Source organism: Vidua macroura, chromosome 16 (assembly GCF_024509145.1).
Source record: "Vidua macroura isolate BioBank_ID:100142 chromosome 16, ASM2450914v1, whole genome shotgun sequence".
NCBI classification, from domain to species: Eukaryota; Metazoa; Chordata; class Aves; order Passeriformes; family Viduidae; genus Vidua; species Vidua macroura.
In genome coordinates this window covers 13,253,260-13,271,130 of record NC_071586.1, presented here as the reverse complement: position 1 = coordinate 13,271,130, position 17,871 = coordinate 13,253,260, and the positions used below count along the sequence as shown (strand labels likewise).

At 43.9% G+C, this 17,871-nt stretch overlaps 1 protein-coding gene across 1 annotated transcript in view; it reads right to left on the bottom strand.

Moving 5' to 3' along the window:
- Positions 1 to 1,586: 1,586 nt before the first annotated feature.
- Positions 1,587 to 17,871, bottom strand: part of FOXK1 (forkhead box K1) — a 56,675-nt gene continuing 40,390 nt past the window's right edge. Inside the window, exons 6-9 of the mRNA XM_053991927.1 lie at positions 16,623 to 16,789; positions 15,669 to 15,950; positions 12,867 to 13,091; positions 1,587 to 10,641 (exon numbers count right to left, since the gene is read on the bottom strand). Coding sequence (XP_053847902.1) covers positions 10,421 to 10,641; positions 12,867 to 13,091; positions 15,669 to 15,950; positions 16,623 to 16,789 — 895 coding nt within the window. The 3' untranslated portion in view covers positions 1,587 to 10,420. The remainder of the gene's footprint in view (positions 10,642 to 12,866; positions 13,092 to 15,668; positions 15,951 to 16,622; positions 16,790 to 17,871) is intronic.

Genomic DNA, 17,871 nt, shown 5'->3' with positions numbered 1-17,871 from the left:
GGGACGCGGCGGCTGCTGCACGAAGGTTCCGCCCGGCGGGAAGGGCTCGCAGAGGCGAGGGGCGACCAAAATCCCCGCCCGTGGCTGCTCAGGGACTGCCCGAGGCGCTGCTGTTATTATCCCACACCTCAGGAACCTCAGCACAAGCCGGGCTCTGAGGCCACCCCGCCCTAGGCACTCAGACCTATGGAGAACATCATTATATGGCAGAGATGAGAGCTGGGGCTTCTACGGGAGTGATGGTAAAGGACAATAAATACATCAGCCTTTCCTGCAGCCTGTTCATAAAACAGAGCTTTCCAAAACAGGTACGAGATGTTAAACCAGCTGCTCAGGTCTTCAGCACTCCCAGAAATTAAAAATCCATCAGGACCTTCTCTCCCGGCTGCTGACACGGCTGAAGCTCTCAGCAGCACGCTGAGCATCGCCCTGCGAGGAGGAGATAGAGGCCAGGGGATGGGATTTGGCACTTTGCCTTTGGTAATTCCCTGCCCTGTGCTCTCCTGGCATTGAAGTTCATTAGCACCATGCCTGGGCAATCAGCCAGCAGAGCAGCCATGTGGGGAGCCAAAGACGGGATAATTTTAAAAGACACCCCCCCCAAAAAGGGTCTGCATTAATACTGCTCACTGTGTACTGTGTTATTAATTTTTTAATTACTTAGTCAATTAAAAAAAATCCTCCCTGAAGTAACTGAAGAGAGACTACAAGAAAGAGAGAAACTTTTTACAAGGGCATGGAGTGACAAAACAATGGGGAATGGCTTCAAAGTGAGAGGGCAGGGTTAGATGGGATATTGGGAAGGAATTCTTCCCAGTGAGGGTGGGGAGGGCCTGGCACAGGGTGCCCAGAGAAGCTGTGGCTGCCCCTGGATCCCTGGAAGTGTCCAAGGCCAGGCTGGACGGGGCTTGGAGCAACCTGGGATAATGGAAGGTGTCCCTGCTCATGTCAAGGATTGGTTCTTTCCAACCCAAACCATTCAGTTGTTCTAAAATTCTGTGAATTACAGCTACTTTATGTCAATTGAGGCCTTAAAATATATTACTATTTAATTTTGGAACTAAGAATGTTTAGTCAACGTAAACCCAGAACTTAAATTGTAGCTGCATTAGAAGAAAAAGGAGGAAAAGCCTAACTACAAGACAGATAAAATACTGTTTTCTGATCTCACAGGCTTAAATGAAAGCAATTATTATAAATTACAGGGGAACACGCTAGAATAGTTTAACTTTCAAAATAACAATGTTTCACTTCATGACAAAACAAAAGCTGGAGCTGGAGGAATAATTTATAAGCCCCAGGGGAAGCATCTCAGATCTCAAACACACAAGTCCATATGTTCACTCTGCTGCGAGTCAACAGCTGCCCAAATAACTGACAAGGGATCAGAAGAGGGGTGTCTGAACTCCAAACAGTGCAAGGTGTGCAGATACACACTTCCTTCCTACATAAAAAAAAAAAAGGAAAAAATATTAAACACCTTGTCCCCTCAGTGCTGCAGGAAACTCAACCGCCCCTGTGATGCTACATTGGAAGGATCCAAGTTGGGCACCCAAAAACAGCAAAGCAATTTCAGGGCATTTTCTCTTTCATATATAATTTTATTTCTGGTTATAGAAACAAATGCTAAGAGGAGAAGCAACATTCCCCAACCACATACATCAAATTAAGGTAACAGAACAGTTAAAATAAATGGAAAAAAAAAAAAAAAGTAGAAATTTAAACCTTTGTTATAGCTTTAAAATATTAACGTTCTCGATACATTAGAAATCACATTCAGATCTCAAATTACTTAAAAAAATGTATGGCTCTATATTAAAAAAACAAACAAACAAAACCACTGTATCCCATTTGAAGTGGAAACACAGGTCCTGCTCCTGGGATGCAGGATCCCACACCCTGCTGGGAGCCAGGGCTGCCTCCAGCACCTCACAGGAGCAGCGCTGCAACATGGCCAGAGAAAGAACATGAACTTCACATCCACTGCCCCCCATGGAGCTTCCCCCTTGGGATACACACCTGCTTTTTAAAAAGCACTGGTAACAAAAACAAGTCACAAAAAAAAAAAAAAAACAAAAACCCTCAAAACAACTTTTGATATCAGCTGTTTAAAAAAAAAACAAAAAACAAAACAATCCACAAACCCCAAAACATCTGGCTGGAGGTGTCTTGCACAGGCAACACCAGGAACTGAAATGCAAGCATGGCTTTAGTTTCCCCTTTCCATCACCTTCTTATTCTATAAAATAAGTGCCAAACTGAGGTGAAAGGGGTAAGGCTGGCCCAGATGTCTGCAGCAAACCCTTCTGTGAAGCCACTGAGGTATTTCAGGTTCTCCTCTCAGCCTTCCCCGGGGACTCGGTGGGAATGAGCATCTGCAGAACAGGGGGAAGAGTTGGATTTTTCTGAATTTGTTTTTTATTAGAGCAATTATTCAGAGTTGGATCTGAATTTCCAGCTTTACCATCCGTTGCTCACACACAGCTTTTGATTTATCCCTAAACAGCTTTTAACAGTCCTTTGGATAACAGTCCTTTGGATAGCTACAGACTCTTAAAATGCTCTTTTTGGCTACGTGGAGGTTGGCTGGCAGGCTGGGCAAGGCCAGCCTCCTCAGCACAAACAGCATGTCCAGAACCCAACACAACATATGGTCTTGTAAGATTTTCATATTTTAAAGCCATTTTCTGTATCACTATATTTGAATTAGTTTAGTTTTGCTTTTGGTTTTTTTCTTTTTTTTCTTTTTTCTTTTTTTTTTTTTTTTACATTCTGTTTTCTATTAAAGCAAAAAGATCTTACAAACAATACTCTGGTTCCCTCTACTTCAAGCCCATTCGAGGGAGAAAAAAAAGAGAGATTAAGCAAGTTTAGGTTTACAGTAATTCAATTGCTACAGAGCCAACTTAGCAGCCTGCCCACCTCCCAAGAGCAGCATATAAATCAGCAGAACATCAGGATGTTCTGCACCAGACTTTTAGCAGCAAGACAGTGAAACAGAAGGAATTCTCACTTTTTCTGCTCCATTTCAATCTCATTTTTCTTCAGCTACCAGACATTTCTCCTCACCGTTGCCCTTAGCTTTAAGGAAGGCTCTGTCTCAGACTGCTTCAAGTGAAACTGAGCGGGGGTAGGAGCAGGACAGAGAGGTCCAGATCACAGCATAACTTGGCAGCAGACACGAGGCAACAACCAAATATTAGGGGAAGTCTGGGTTTCACAGGGGCTGTTTTCTGCTGGATGAGGAGGATGCTGCTTCCTTTCACTGCTCCTATTCTGGTCACTCTTCCCATCACCAACCCTGTCCTCCCTGAAGTACTGAAGCCCCATCACCAGCCAGTGATTGCTGAGGTGAAGCTTTCACTCAGATCTTCATAGAGAATTTCTGCTTCTGGAAGAGCAATTAGGATTAGGAAGTCAAATATCACTTGCTTTTATTCTCAAAAGATCCAAGTGGTTCAAAATACACCCTTCTGTGAATTTAGTGATCCCTGTGGAATTAAATCACACCTGAACTTTGGCCAGTTCAGCAAAATTTACTCCCTGTGAATGGAAACATTAGAAAAACTCTTCTGTGCTTGTTTTTAAGGGGATATAGACACACCTCATCCCAAAAAGAGACAGAAGCATGACAAAAGGAAAATAATCTCACCACAGAAGAAAAGAAACAATTTCCTCGTGCCCCAGTGTTAGCTTAGCCACCTGACAGAGAGGAATTCCTCAGCCTTACAGCATCCTCGTGGACCCCCCATAAATCTCCTCTGTTAGAAATAAGGTCCCATTACTTACAGAGCAGAATGTGTAAAGAGCTCCCTGATACTGCATCTAGAGAGAACTGCAGACAAGAAAGGATTCCAGCTTTCATTAGTGCCATTTGGGGGCTTTTCTTGCCAGAAAAGCAGCGTGGACTGGGGCTGCTGCAAGCAGGACAAAGCCAGAAGCAGGGATCCTACACAAGGAAGATACAAGTACCAGGTTGCCTCTTCTGCTCTGCGAGAGGAATGAAAGCAATCACTGAAGTAAAGCTGCTTCCACTGGCTGCTCACATTTGTTACAAAAATAGGTTCATCGTTCTTTCAGAGTCAGTGCCTGGTGCAGGAATTACCAACACACTGTATAAAAGTCTGTGTAAGTACCATTCAAGAGGAAGAAATAGTCATGGACCATTTATATATCTATATTGACACACACGCTCACACACTCACACGTTAATAAATATAAATTTTATGTTTACACAGATCTAATTTAATATTCTCTGAAAAAAAAAATATTTAAAGGGTTTCTTCCTTAGCTGCCACCCATAAATTGTCAATAGTTTTTTTTCCTGTCTTGAGAGCAAAGGGGTAGATTTGGCACAACTACCCTCATGCTCTGAAACTTAAAGTGACACATAAGGAGAGGACCAACCATACATTCTGAAAGGTTTTAATTCAGTGTTGGTAAATCGAAAAGGTATCAAAAGAATTTTCCAAACATATAAATACAAACGTCAAAAATTGATTCAAAATTTGGAATTTAAATATAGTGCTCCAAGAAAACCAAGTATTTTCCAAAATGTCTTGCTCAGGCCAAAGTAAAATGCTCCCTGGTGTATTATTGCCCCATGAAAGACACCCTAACAGAGAAAGCCCACCCTCACAGCTACAGAATTCCCACTGCTGGTTATGGCATGGGAACAGACCCACACCTGTATGCACAAACACGTGCACTGACCTGCAAACAACCCACCCAGCAGAGAGAGATGCTGATCTAACAGATCCCAGCCCAACAGCTGCCAGGCAGCCCAGAGAGATTCCCCAGCCACGTTTTGATCAGGTGTAGATCAGCATGCAAGAAGGCATCAGCTCCAGCAATCCCATGACCTTGTAGTGTAAGTGTTTTCTGCAGCACAGCTGGCCCCATTGGAAGCTACACTTTCCAGCAGTAGTGTATGCTATAGTAGCAGCAGCTTGGGAATAATTTTTCACCCAGAAGGACACAAGAAGTTCTACAACAGATTGTTTACTTGTGTAACTGCAAGCTAACACAAGAATCCTCGCCAGATGCAGACCTTCAAGCAATGGAATTAAATTAGGAGTTGGATTAAAGGACTCTGGAGTTGACAGATAGAGGGGAAAAACTGATGAGGAGCAGAAACAGGAGCTGCCCAAGAGACTGGCTGGCAAGAGAATTCAGATAATTTACTGCAGGATGGCATCTGCAGACTCAAAAACTCAAGTGTGCAGCAAGGGCAAAATTATGAAGCAAGTCCTGTTCCTTTAGAGGTTCATTTTTAATGCCCTAGGTCCAAACTTATTAGCAGCAGGACTTAAAAAAAGCCTCAAAGATTTTGCAGCAGGTAGAAACTCAGGGCAATTTTCACACTGGATTGAAACTATCACTTGGTAGATTAAGCACAGCTATCTTTAAAAGTGATCAGGATCCTTCAGTGCTGCTTCCTGCTCAAAAAGACCCAAGCTAGGACTGTTCCTTGGAAGAGAGGGACAATGTGGTTGCATCTGCATAAATGCAATCCAGTTCACTCTGTGATTTGTTCCTTATACTTGACACTTGTCTTGCAGCAAGAGATCAAAGAGGTGCTGGGCTGTACTGGTAGAAGTGTAGCTACCAGGCCAAAGAAAATGATTCCTCTTCCAACCCATCCAGCATTCCCCAGATCATGTCTGCAGCACTGTCTCTGCCTTTGGGCTCCCCAGTACAAGACTCACCATGACCTCCTGCAGCAATTCCACCTGATGGACAAAAAGAGACCAAGACAACCAGGCTGGTTCAGCCTTAAGAGAAGGAAGCAAATTGGAAAGATCTTACTGGAATCTTCAAGTACCTATATGCAGAGGAGGCAGAGCTGGTTCTCCTCAGAGGCAAGGAACAAATGCAGCTGCATGGGAAGTTCTTCTTATGCTGCTGAGAAGTTTTCACCTTGTGTGGTGAGAGTGGGTTCTCTAAGGAGAGGTACAGAACTACTGCTAGGTGAAATCCAAGATCTCCAAAGCCAAGTGTAGCAGGGAAACACTTCTCCTTTCACCCTACATTTTGACATTCACTTACACACTAGCACACACCAGTGACACCAAATAAATACCCTGTTGCTGACACAGATGAAAAGCTCCAACACCAACTGAACATCCCCAGCAGGCAGGGAGAAGTGTTCCACACCACACTGCAAGAGAGTTCAGGTCAGATGCCTTCACTTGCTTAGATAAAGGTCCCTAGCCTTCTGTGCTCCAAGTTTTATTCCATTGTGGGTATTTCCCTACTGAAAAAAAAAAAAAAAAAAAAAAGTGGCAATTAACTCTGAATGACAACTCTACATCAGTACACAAGACCAAACATGCAAAATTACTCCCCCCAAAATCTGATGCTAGATGATGGCAGAAGCACTGTAAGAGCTTGAGCTGTTACTTCTTTCCTCTTACAAAGCTTTAAGATGTCTCTGAAAACACTCTCCTGAATAAGCTCTGCCCAACAGTAACATGTCTAGAACACAGCATGAAAATTAATACAGGGTGACCAAATTGACCTTTCTCAACCTGTTCTGGAGCTCCATGTATTCCACAGGTATTTTCATCCTTGAGTCCTCAGGCAGAGCTTAATGCAGGTGCTGCTCCTGTCAGTGGATAAAAATGACTGGATATGCTACAGGGGACATCGTTAATGGTATGGGGGAGGGAGGAATATGGGAAGGAAGAAGAGTTGAAAAGAATATATGAGCTAATCATGAACTTCAATTTTGTGCTCAGCGCTGTGCTGTGTTATCACTAAATCAGATTAAATTGATCTTTCTCTAAAAAGCTTTCTGTATCATAAGAGCCAAGGTCAAGACAAACAACATGGAATTCCAGTGGAATAGAACAAAGAACAACTGCATTCAACTCTTGCAAACTGGGGCAAAGAAAGTTGCTATAAACTAACTGTGATCAAAGTAAAATTAGTCAATGTCATTGCCTAAGGTGAAAAAAAATCAATAGGGAATGGTGGAAAGTGAATTCACACATTAAGAACTTGGCTTTACAGTTTTCCCAGGTCTAAGTTATCGCAGTTTAAATATTCAATATGCCTTGACCTTCATTACACAGACAGCAGAAAATCCAGTGAAGCCTCCACCTTCACTTCCCTTCAAACCTTTAGTTAATGTAATCAAAGATGAGATGCAACTTTTTATTCAATACCAACAAGTCAGATTATAAATTTAAAATAATCTGTGTATTGCATATAACCATTAAGGTAAACATTTTCTTCCTAGTTGAAGACTTAATTCTACCACCATGCCTCTGCAGCCTGGGGAATCAGGACTGCTATGTAGAAAGAATGGTGCTGTCATCCAGACTGATCAGTGCTGAAAGAATTCATCTGGAGGCCTGAAACAAGATGTCTTCATCTCACATGTTCTGGATGAGGACCACACTTTTCCACAGCTCTCAACACGATTCAACAAGAACAGTTATTTTACCTGGTACCAGGCAATGTTTAGCCAAACCTACAAAAAGATCTACAAGTGGATTGCTTCCTACAGCAGCAGAGGGATGCAGCAGACTGATAAAGCAAAAACCCCCTGACAGGGTGAACTGACAAGTTCCAGACATCTCAAGCAGAAAGAGTGAACAGAACAGAGATATTTGCTTATCCTCAACTCCCATTTGAACCAGCAGGTATTGTGAGCCACAAAAAGAAGAGAGAGAAAGTGTTATTCTGTTCTAAATACTCAGGAGGCAGATCTACACATGCAACCTCAGGATGGACTTTCAAGAAGTATCTACAAAGCAGCAGCTTTATGGTGGAGGAAAACATTGTCACTCAGCTGATGTCTTTCTGTGGTGCTGGATTAGTTTACAAAAGTTCAGGGCTTAATTATTTAGACTCTTCAAGAGAAAAGCATCAGTGAATAAAAATCCTCAGAATCTCAGCAGCTCCACATCCTGAAGGGTTTTCTGTTGGTTTTTCATCTTGCTCTGACTCACCCAACATTCTGGAAAGCCAAGGACTCCTGCGCTTCCGGAGCGCTCCTGAGCCTCGGGGCTGTTTCAGAGGCGTTGCCTGTGCCCAAACCAGCAGTCACCCGAAAGTAATGATTCATCACAGATACACTGTGCTGCACTCTCACTTGTGCCTTCTGCCTAGAAGTTCATTTTATTGACTCCTGGCTTTGAAAAGGCTACAGAAAAGAGAGCTAATCCGTGTGCTTTTCCGCTGCGCCACACCTTGCCTTCCTAGCAGGAGAAGGGACAGCTGGAGGCCAGCCTGCTTCAATTACTTTGTGGTCTCTAACAATCCTCCTTCACAAAACCATTTCAAAGTACTAAAATCCCATCTAATAACTTGTCACTAAGGGCACACACCTGAATTCTGAAAGCCCAGCTGAGATAAATGATCTGTCATGAATATTTTATGTGCCTCTCTCCGCAGAAAGTAACCGCAAATCATGAGACCAAGAAATTCTTTCCTTCTTTCAGCAATATTTCTCACAAAACAATGGACTTGAGAATTAAACATGTCTGGATTTTATTCAAGTGGTGGGACTTGGTTATTGAATAGGATTTGGCAAAGACAAAGGAAACCTAGAAGGGAACAAGTGATGCCAGCTGTTACCTTGTGGACTTCCTCCCCAGATTCCAGCAGGCACTGAAGGGCTGTGCCTTGCCCCTAATCCCCACGGATATGCTGACAGTATCATTTACTGCACATTGGGGAAGGCTTTTTGCAATGTTTCTGCAGTAGGTTTTGCCTCTCTGCCTTGTCAGACTGCACAGGACAGCAAATCAGTACAGATGGGGGATAAAGAGGCACAGCTCACCCCTCCCTAAGTCTCTCTTGCTGTTACCAAAGCCGTATCATTTGCTAAATGAAAAAATCTCTGCTGTGCTGCCAGAAGACATGTTAGCCAAGGGGACTGCAAAGGGTGTAAAGCCAAAGGGGTTTGCTGGATTTCTTTGCCAGTCATAAGGTGTCACAAGCACCCACTGCTGCACGTGGCTGAAGTGAGTCGAATCTGCCTTCCTTGAAAGACATCCTTGCACTATGTGAGGAGCCTGGAATACAGTTTGAGTAAAGGCCTCCTCCTACTGGCAAACCCAAATGGTCCTCAAGGCAGGAGAGATGGGAGAGGGAGCCAAGCAATGAAAGCAAACCTCCAAATCAATTTTGGTAAAACTGTTTGAAGACCTCCAGTGAGTTTTGCCACATGGAAAATAAAAGAGAAGTCTTTTGCCTTTGTCTACTATACCCTGACAGAATTTGAATGAACCATGGTATGACCTCTGCTGCCTCTCATCCAAGCCATTGACTTCCCTCTCCAAAGAGTAACACAGGAATTTTGCTGTTAGCCATGAAAGAGGGTCAGCTCTGACCTCCTGACCAGGGTCCATCAAGATAAGGACCACATCACCACGAGGAGGTGAAGGTGACAGCTTTAGTGCAGAACATCAACCAGTATTTTCTCAAGTTCACAAAGACAGTGGCCATGCCTTCACCTACAGTGCTAATTTGAACAAAAGCTGGTGCTTCACACAAGCTGTGATCAATCAAATGCACACAGAAACCTCCTGGAGACACAGGAGATGTGATCCTTAGGCATCAAGATACTTTGGCTGTTGTCCAGAGCAAGTGATGAATAATTTAAGAAATTATTTGTAAAGATACAAACCCCTTTGTTTTTAACATCTTTACAGGAACCAAGTTAATACAGTTCCTCTGTCATCCTATTCTCCCTCAGAGGGAATGGAGAGAAATTTCATCTGGAAATCCAGGTGGCTGAGCTCTGTAACTCTTCCTCCTGAATCCCCATATAAATAAGCATTTATATTCAGAATTTTCTGTTTTAAAAAACCAGAATCATTTGCCTTTTTTTTAAGTTTGGTACCATGTTTCTTTAATGTTGTTGTGAGATACTGCACCCATTTTTCAGCATTCGATTGCCTCAGGTGACCTTTTTAAACTGGTCCTATGGTTCAAAGCTCTCAGAAGCGTGGTATTAAGGCATAGAACGTGAGGAGTTTTCTTTCCAGGGAGCAGACTGCATTTGTATTACATTCCTTTAGATTCTGAACTGCAAATCCCATCCCCTTGGAGCCAAAAGGGGAAAAGATAGTTAAAAGTATCCCAGCAGTCATACAATCAGTTGTCTGTATTTTTCTGAATCTTAAAAAAAAAAAAAAGAAAAAAAAAAAGAAAAAAAAAATCCCATAAGTAGAGACAGAACAGAGTTCCAGATATGGGTTCTTGGGAGGGATTTTCCATTCTTTTTGGCACCTTGTGATTACAACAGCTGTTGTCCTCCCATTGAAAAATCTGCCTTTAAAAAGAGCTCTTTATCAGCTGTGTTTTGAGCTGTTACAGTTGTGGTTGGTTTCCTTTGAAAGCTGCTTTAGGGCTCCTGCCATCCCATGCCCACCCCACCATCACTCCAGCTCCTCCCACCGGTTCTTCATTCACTGGTTGCCTGTCCTTGTGGCACTGTGGATGTGATGACTCCAGTCTGGGCTGGCACTGCTCCACTGGGCTCTTCTATCCGTGCTCTCTTCACTTCAGGTTCACTGGAGGAGGCTGCTGCCGTCTCTTCGGTCCCTGGCTCGCAGACCCGGCTGACTACAACAGGAGTGGACGAGCTGGCCTGGGCTGCAAGGAGCTGCAGTGGATTTGTAAGAGCTGGGAAGGAAGATAAGAAAGAGAAGCAGAATTAGTGGGGTGAAGCAGAACAAGTGTTCGCTATTCCAAGCAAAGCAAGAAAAGAAAATCCCACCAACAGCTGGCACACGGTCAAGTGTTGCTTCCCGGAGCACTTTGAAAGCCTGGCTTGCCTTGTCCTTCCCTCTCCCTCCACAACCTCAGCTTTTCAAGTTTACCAAACCAGCAACAACCCCTCTCAAAGGAGAACTTCCTTCTTCCCACCCACTGTCAAACGAGGCATAGCTACTAGCTAAGTATTTGTTCTCAGCAGGGGAAGATCAAGCTCTAGTTAAAATTACAGCACATCTCTTTGAGAGGTAGTTCTGATTGTAGGTGGCCAGACAATTTCTCATCAACTCCAACATCCATGTGCAGGGCCTTTTATTTGGAGGTTTAGAGGCTTTCTTGAGCCCTGCTCACACAGGAAGAACAAACCAGGCTGTTGGGAAACAGAATGCAAATATTGAGTGTACTGACATTCCACTTGTAAAAGGGGCAGGAAAAAGCTCACCCTAGACAAACACATGTGTTCCCATCAGAACTGGGATCAGAACAAAGGAATTTCTGGCTTCCAATCTTGTATTGCAGTACTGACACAAGGTCTCACCCTCCCATTAATAAAAGTGGTAAGAAAAAAGATGATTTAAGTAGCAACCCTCGGTAAAAATGTCTACAATTCCTAGTTCCAGACAGAGAATGTGCTTACACACTGACTTTGGCACACATCACTGCTTGGAAAACAAAACACATGCAGTTTTTGGACTCTGCATCAATCAGAGAGGAAGCCAAAGGGGACTCAGGAAACAGCACATCCTCTGCCCTCCAGACTCATTTGCAAAGGATGGAATGACTGAACATCAGTGCTGTGTTCACTGCTAAATGCATGAAAAAGGAGCCCTAGGATAAATAAACAGCCAAGAGAACAAAGGCCTTCAAAGCCCAGTAACTTCTACCAAGGCATGAGAAGAAAGCTGTAGACTATCAAGAGGATAAAGGGGAAAAAAATAGGGTAAAGATGAGGGCAGTCAGCAATTACAGCTTAGTGACTTAGAGAACCTAAATAATGCAGTTAAGGAGAAGTTAACTTAGTACAGATTAGAGTCAAGAGACTCAGGCTTTGTTTTGTGAACCAGAAAATTTATTGCCACTTACAAAAAAACTCAGATGCAACTGGAATACTTCCCACTTTGATGAGAGTTAAAAAGTTTGGTGAGATTGAAATATTTTAACATAAAAATGTTAAATAAAAAACTGTCTGATTCTGTATTAGAGAAATGCTAATGCTGGTTAGTAGAAGTGTGACCTATCTGATCTATTAATATCTTATAATAATTGCATAAAAACCTTATCACTATCATTTTTTCACAGTTCCAATGAGATTCTTGCAATTGAAGTGCATGCTGGGTGATAACTGTGAAGAGATGTGGCAGAAAATTCTGTACAAACATTCCTACCTTCATGAAAGGCATCTAAAGCCCAGCAGTGCTCTTCATTTCAAACTCCCAAAAGCACCAGCCTGAGGCAGCAGAAGTGCTTGGCCTCTCAGAGAAAAAAGCTGTAAGAAACCTGGATATTCCCATCCCCAACTGAATAAAATCTGAGGTGCTGAGCAAGCAAGAGGAGGCTGCCAAGACATGGCTTGTATGGAATTTCAAAAAACCATGCTTGACAAATGACTAGAACACATCCTGTGTATACAAAAATCCTACATTCGTTCACCTGGTGAAATAGATCTTGTTTCTCTCAGGCTCTAAGAATGTAAGATGGGAAAGTATGTTATTTTCTTTTTACTCTACCGAGTCATGTTTCATAAGACCTAAAGAGCACCATGGAAATTTTATTATTTGGCATGCTGCAAGCAAAGGCTGTTGATCAGAAGAAAATAAATGAAAACAGGCTCTCCACAAGAATCACTAACACTTTCAACAAGTAACCTCAAGAGGTAGAGTCTCAGTACTAGTAACTGCACAGCCAAGGGCAAAGGAAGGACAGAGTTTTTCTGCCAGAAAAGGCAGCAGAAGTGGACAAAAGGGAACCTCCCACTGATTTACAGCCCTAGAATTGGAAGAACTGCAATACCTTTGAGATGGACACATGGATTAACTTGATACACAGAAAGCAAGAGGAGGAAACACTTGCAGCTTTACACCCTGGCTGCTAAGCTGGGGGAGCAGTGGCAGCCAGGAGCTGGGCAGCAGACCCACCGTAGGCGCTGCCGGCGATGCTGTTGGTGGGCACGGCGTGTTTGCCGTTCTGGGTGACCGCCCGCACCGGCAGCTGGTGCTGCCCCAGGGCCACCGGAGCTGCCTGCTGCAGGATGGTGACAGTCTGCCCAGGGACACCCTGGGCCATCTGGCTGGCCACTGTCTGGATAACACGGCTGGCCGTGGGGATCGTGGCAAACGCGATCGTTGGCTTCTCGTCCATGCCTGCGGAAGAGCAGAAGAGACAAGGATCAGTCACTGCCCTGGCTCAGAGGCAGGTTTTATTCTCATGAACACTTTAGCAGGGATATGTGACATTCACATTCTCTAGACAGAGAGACATAATTCTGTCTCTCAAGATTACTTAGAGAAGCACAGAGAGAAGAAGAGAAAACAATCTTTATCTCTACTCCTTTGTTTTCCCCATGTAGAATGTAGTATGGAGACTGTTTACCTAAAGTAATTACTTGATTGGATTCTGGTGAAAGTTGTTCAAGTTCAATGACCAAACAGATCCAACTATGTCTCGGACTCTCAGCACAGAGTCACAAGTTTGTAGTTAGTTAGATAAGTAAATAAGAAGTAAAAATGTAGAATAGTATAGTATCTCTTTAAATAGTATATTAACGTAATATAGTACAATTTTAATAAAACTATCCTTCAGCCTTCTAATCTGGAGTCAGACGTCATCATTTCTTCCCTAGATCCAGGGTTCACCACATTTTTACTATAGGGATACACACCCCAGGATTAGAACACCTCAGCACCACAGAAGGTCAGGGATGAGTATTTGGAAACACTAAAATATTCTCTATTGTCCATTTACTCTGTCAACATTAAGAACATTTTTCTTACAGCATAAGCCAGGAGAAAAATTGAAAAGAATCAAACCCATCAATTTGATCCTTTGCCCTAAAAAGGCATCACCTCCCTTATTGGCACATCACAGCTGTGATATGGACAGCAAGCACTGCAAATCTCATAGCTTACTTTGCAATTTCAAACAAACTGGCCTGACTTTCAATACCACACAGCAGGAGAATGCATTAAGATCTTAAACAATGCCTGGAGCCAAAAGTCTGCAGCAGCTTGCTGTCAGGCCTGCATGGAGGCTGATTTACAAGGAGGTCTTCCCACAGTTGCCAGCTTTTGCTGTGGAAGTATAGGAAAAAACCAAGATGTAGGAAAAATAAAAAATAAATAAGGAGAGCAGAGTTCCTGGACAGAGGTAACTGCTTAAGAGCACTAAACCACTTTTCTCACTTCCCAGGATAAGTAAGGGGTCAATTCAGCAGGTATGCAAGAGATACAGGACAGCATCCTGCTAGGCATGCAGGAAAGGAGAGGAACCACTCTTCCAGGGGCTCTGTGGGTCTCAAAAGAGAGAGGGCAGGAAGCACAATCTCATTAGTCCTGTAGGAAAAGAAGGCCTCTCCCATTTTAACATTTGCACACAGCAAGAGTGGAGTTAGATGGGACATAAGCACTGAGCTGAAACCTGCAGACAAGATCATGGGAATGGGGAGAGAAAAGGCAAGGTTTAGGAAGGAAAACGCAGCAAACAGCGAAAATAGAGACTAGAAAAGGATATGAGTGGGACAAGTAGGGAAACAACAGGCAACAGCAAGAACCAGTGAATGAAAGAAGGGAGCAGGTGACCGGCAGCTGCAACTGTTAGCGCTTCAGGAACACGTATGGGATCCAGACAGGAATTTCTAGAGAATGCAAGTGAAACTCAAGCAAGATAACCAGTGCTGAACTAAAAATGCCAGGGGTCCTGCTGCTGCAAGAGGGGAAGCTCTTTGTCATTTTTTCCTTCCCTTAGAGAGAGGGACCATTGTCCCACTGCCCACATAAAAGCAGTCAGAGAAACCAGCCTTGCTGCTGCTACAACATACACTGACCTTGTAGCACTAAGACCTTCTGAAATGGGGAGCAGACAAGGTGTTGTCTAGATCATAGCAAGAGAATATTTAACTCACTCAATCCCCCAAGGCTGGAATTTCCAGCTTAGGGACAAAAAGAGGCCTTTGTTCTAACTGGTTTTTGAAGATTGCCTTAATGGGGCACTGCCTGCACTTCCAGAAGCACATGCTTTCCTCTAGGAATACGGGCCTGCAGAAAAAAGGGCTCAATCATTTATTTACAAAGCCATCCTGAAGCAGAGTTGCAGCCTTTCCCAGGCTCTCTCTTTTGGCTGGAAAATGCACACACTTTCATAGCCAACATACAGGCATAATACTGATATTGGGGATAGTTACAAAAGCATGGAGAGATAGGACAAAGGGGAATGGCTTCAAACTGAAAGACCAGGTATAGATGAGGTATTAGGAAGAAATTCTTTCCTGTGGAGGTGCTGAGGCCCTGGCACAGGCTGCCCAGAGCAGCTGTGCTTGCCCCACCCCTGAAGTGTCCAAGGCCAGGTTGGACAGGACTTGGAGCACCCTGGGATGGTGGAAAGTGTTCCTGCCCATGGCAGGGGAACTGGAATGAGATGATCTTCAAGGTACCCTCCAATCCAGATCATTCTATGATTCTATGGTAATATGCAAATTTTAAGCACTGCATGTTTTCTCAGGCTCCAAAGTCTGTTAGTTTTGTTCCCCAGGAGATAAGGGAACACAGTTGTCCTGCTCTCTGGTGGAGACAAAAAATGGATGAGCTCTCATTTGGTTTAAGTTCTACCTGGAGAAACATCTTTTTTAATGGCTCAGTGCCCAGTGAGCGAAAATGTTCAACAACTCTCCCCTCCGAGCCTGCTCAAGAATTATTAGCAGAGTAGCAAGGGAGGTGAAACGCTACCTCGGTGGTCAGCAGCTAAGTCCAACACTGCTCCTGCAGCTTCATGAGCTCCTCCTGCCGTGCCCTGGTTTGTGAGGATGTATCCATTTGCAGAGTTTGCAGAGGAGGTCACCACTCGGACCATGGTGACAGTGGGGGCTTGTTGAACGACGTGGATTGCGTGGCACGAAGGCTGCTGAGAAGTCACTATGGATGCTGGCATGTAGGCCACTGGTTTGGCCACCAGGGTGGATGGTCGGGGAGGAACAGCCATAATTACTGGCTGGGCACTCACTGGAGATCCTGAACAGAAAAAAGAAGCACACGTTAACAGGAGAGGCGAAAAGAGCCCCGTTTATTTAATCTGTGCACTTCCAGTCTACTCAGTGCTTCAGCACTGGCAGGAAAGGAGGTAGAAACAAACAAAAAAATCAAGCCTTCAAAAATACCACCTTCAAACTTCTCCTTCCTAATGTACAAAAACCCTACTTGTCAACTGAGCACATTTCTGTGAATAAAAGCCATAATAAACATAAGAAAATACCCCAAACCAAGCTTTCCTTAATGAGCTTTGCCTTCCAACCTCACCCTACACCCCAGGTCAGCACAGCTGACAAGCAGGTATTTACCAGGTCCTGGACACAGCACCACAACTTGGTGTAGCCAAGCTGATCTTATCCAGAGGCTGGTAAATGAGAGCAAGTGAGTTATGTGTTACCATGGCTACTCTGCTGTCAGATCTTTACAGCCACCTAGCTCAAGGTTAGATCAGCTGTCTCTACACATTCTGCCCCTCATCCAAAGAGGAGTCAAAAAAATGGTTTCAAGTTGTACTTGCACCATCAGTCTCTAACAACAAAGTGGAAAGAGAGTCCTGGATCCTCCAAAAAACCACTGCAGAAGGCTTCATGTGGTGTCCTCAGCATGGCACATGGGGCAAGCCAACAGCCATCCTCTGGAACAAGAGCTACTCACCGGGTGCACTCTGGGAATAGCGATACTCTGGAACTGAGGCTAACTTCGACCCAAAGTCGTGATCGTGTGGAATGGGTGAGCCCTCCCGTGACAGGCACTCTGGAGTCTGTAGGCCACTAGAGTGAGGGGACAGCAGGCCAGGGTGAGTAGGGGAGGCAGGAGCACTCCTGAAACACCAAAACACAGTGTTGGCAAGTGCAGATGCATTTTGACAAGACAGCAGCAGAGACCCAGAGTTATGTCCAGTAGAGAATTCTCTAGGAAGGACAGCCTTTCCTCCACACCTCCCACTGCAGTCCTGCTGGGAAGAGCTGAAAGGTACACAGGGACCCCACAAACACTCCAGCTCCAAACATTGTTGTGTTATTCCTTACTGAAGGAAACTGGACCCTTCAGAGCAGGGTTAATATTTCATTGTTAGACCCACTGCTGACAGAGAATCCCCAAATGTTGCATGCTAAGATCAGTTTTATAACTTCAGTCATTCTCAAAGAACCTATGTGAGAGTTTGAGAGTGACAGGGAGAAGAAAGATGCAAGTAGAGACAAGTGTCTGGCCCTGCATATGCTTGCAGAGTAGTTGCTTCCCCTTCTCCCTGTTGCCTCCCTCCCCAACCACTTGGTTCCCACCTCTGGTCCCAAACATGTGAGGAATTGTGTATTTCTTTAATGACAAACCAGAATAAAAAGCTGAAAATTTCTCCTCCTGTTTCCCCTACATTTTAACCAAGAAAATAGGAGGTGTGGGAGGAATGTTCCATGAAGCTGCTCCAGCTAGTGCTGAATTCCAAGTCATCTCACAGCTAAAGGGCTCAAAGAAGCTGTCATTGCACAAGGCAGTGGAGCTGATGGAGCAGCCACACAGAACTCCCGTTGCTCCACTGCTGACAACCACCATCAACCTGATCTCCCAATAGGAGAGTGTTTTGAATACCACAGAAGTTATTCCCACTATGATCTAATCCACATCTAAACACAGCTTTCCTGAAATCAGAGATTGGCATCTGAAAACACTCACTCCAATGATAACTGCTTTGAATTTCTTTGAAATGATGCCAAAACAGATACGTTATTTGATGCATTTTTCTAGTTTGCTTCTGGATTTTTTTTGTTAAACACTTAAGAAGTCAGAACAATTTTCAGATTATGCCTCAGGACTAACTATATAACCTCTCAAACTATAAACAGCAAAGTATACTCAATGCACTTCAGGAGAAGCTTCAGTTTATTTTCTTTGTAATGAGTTTGGC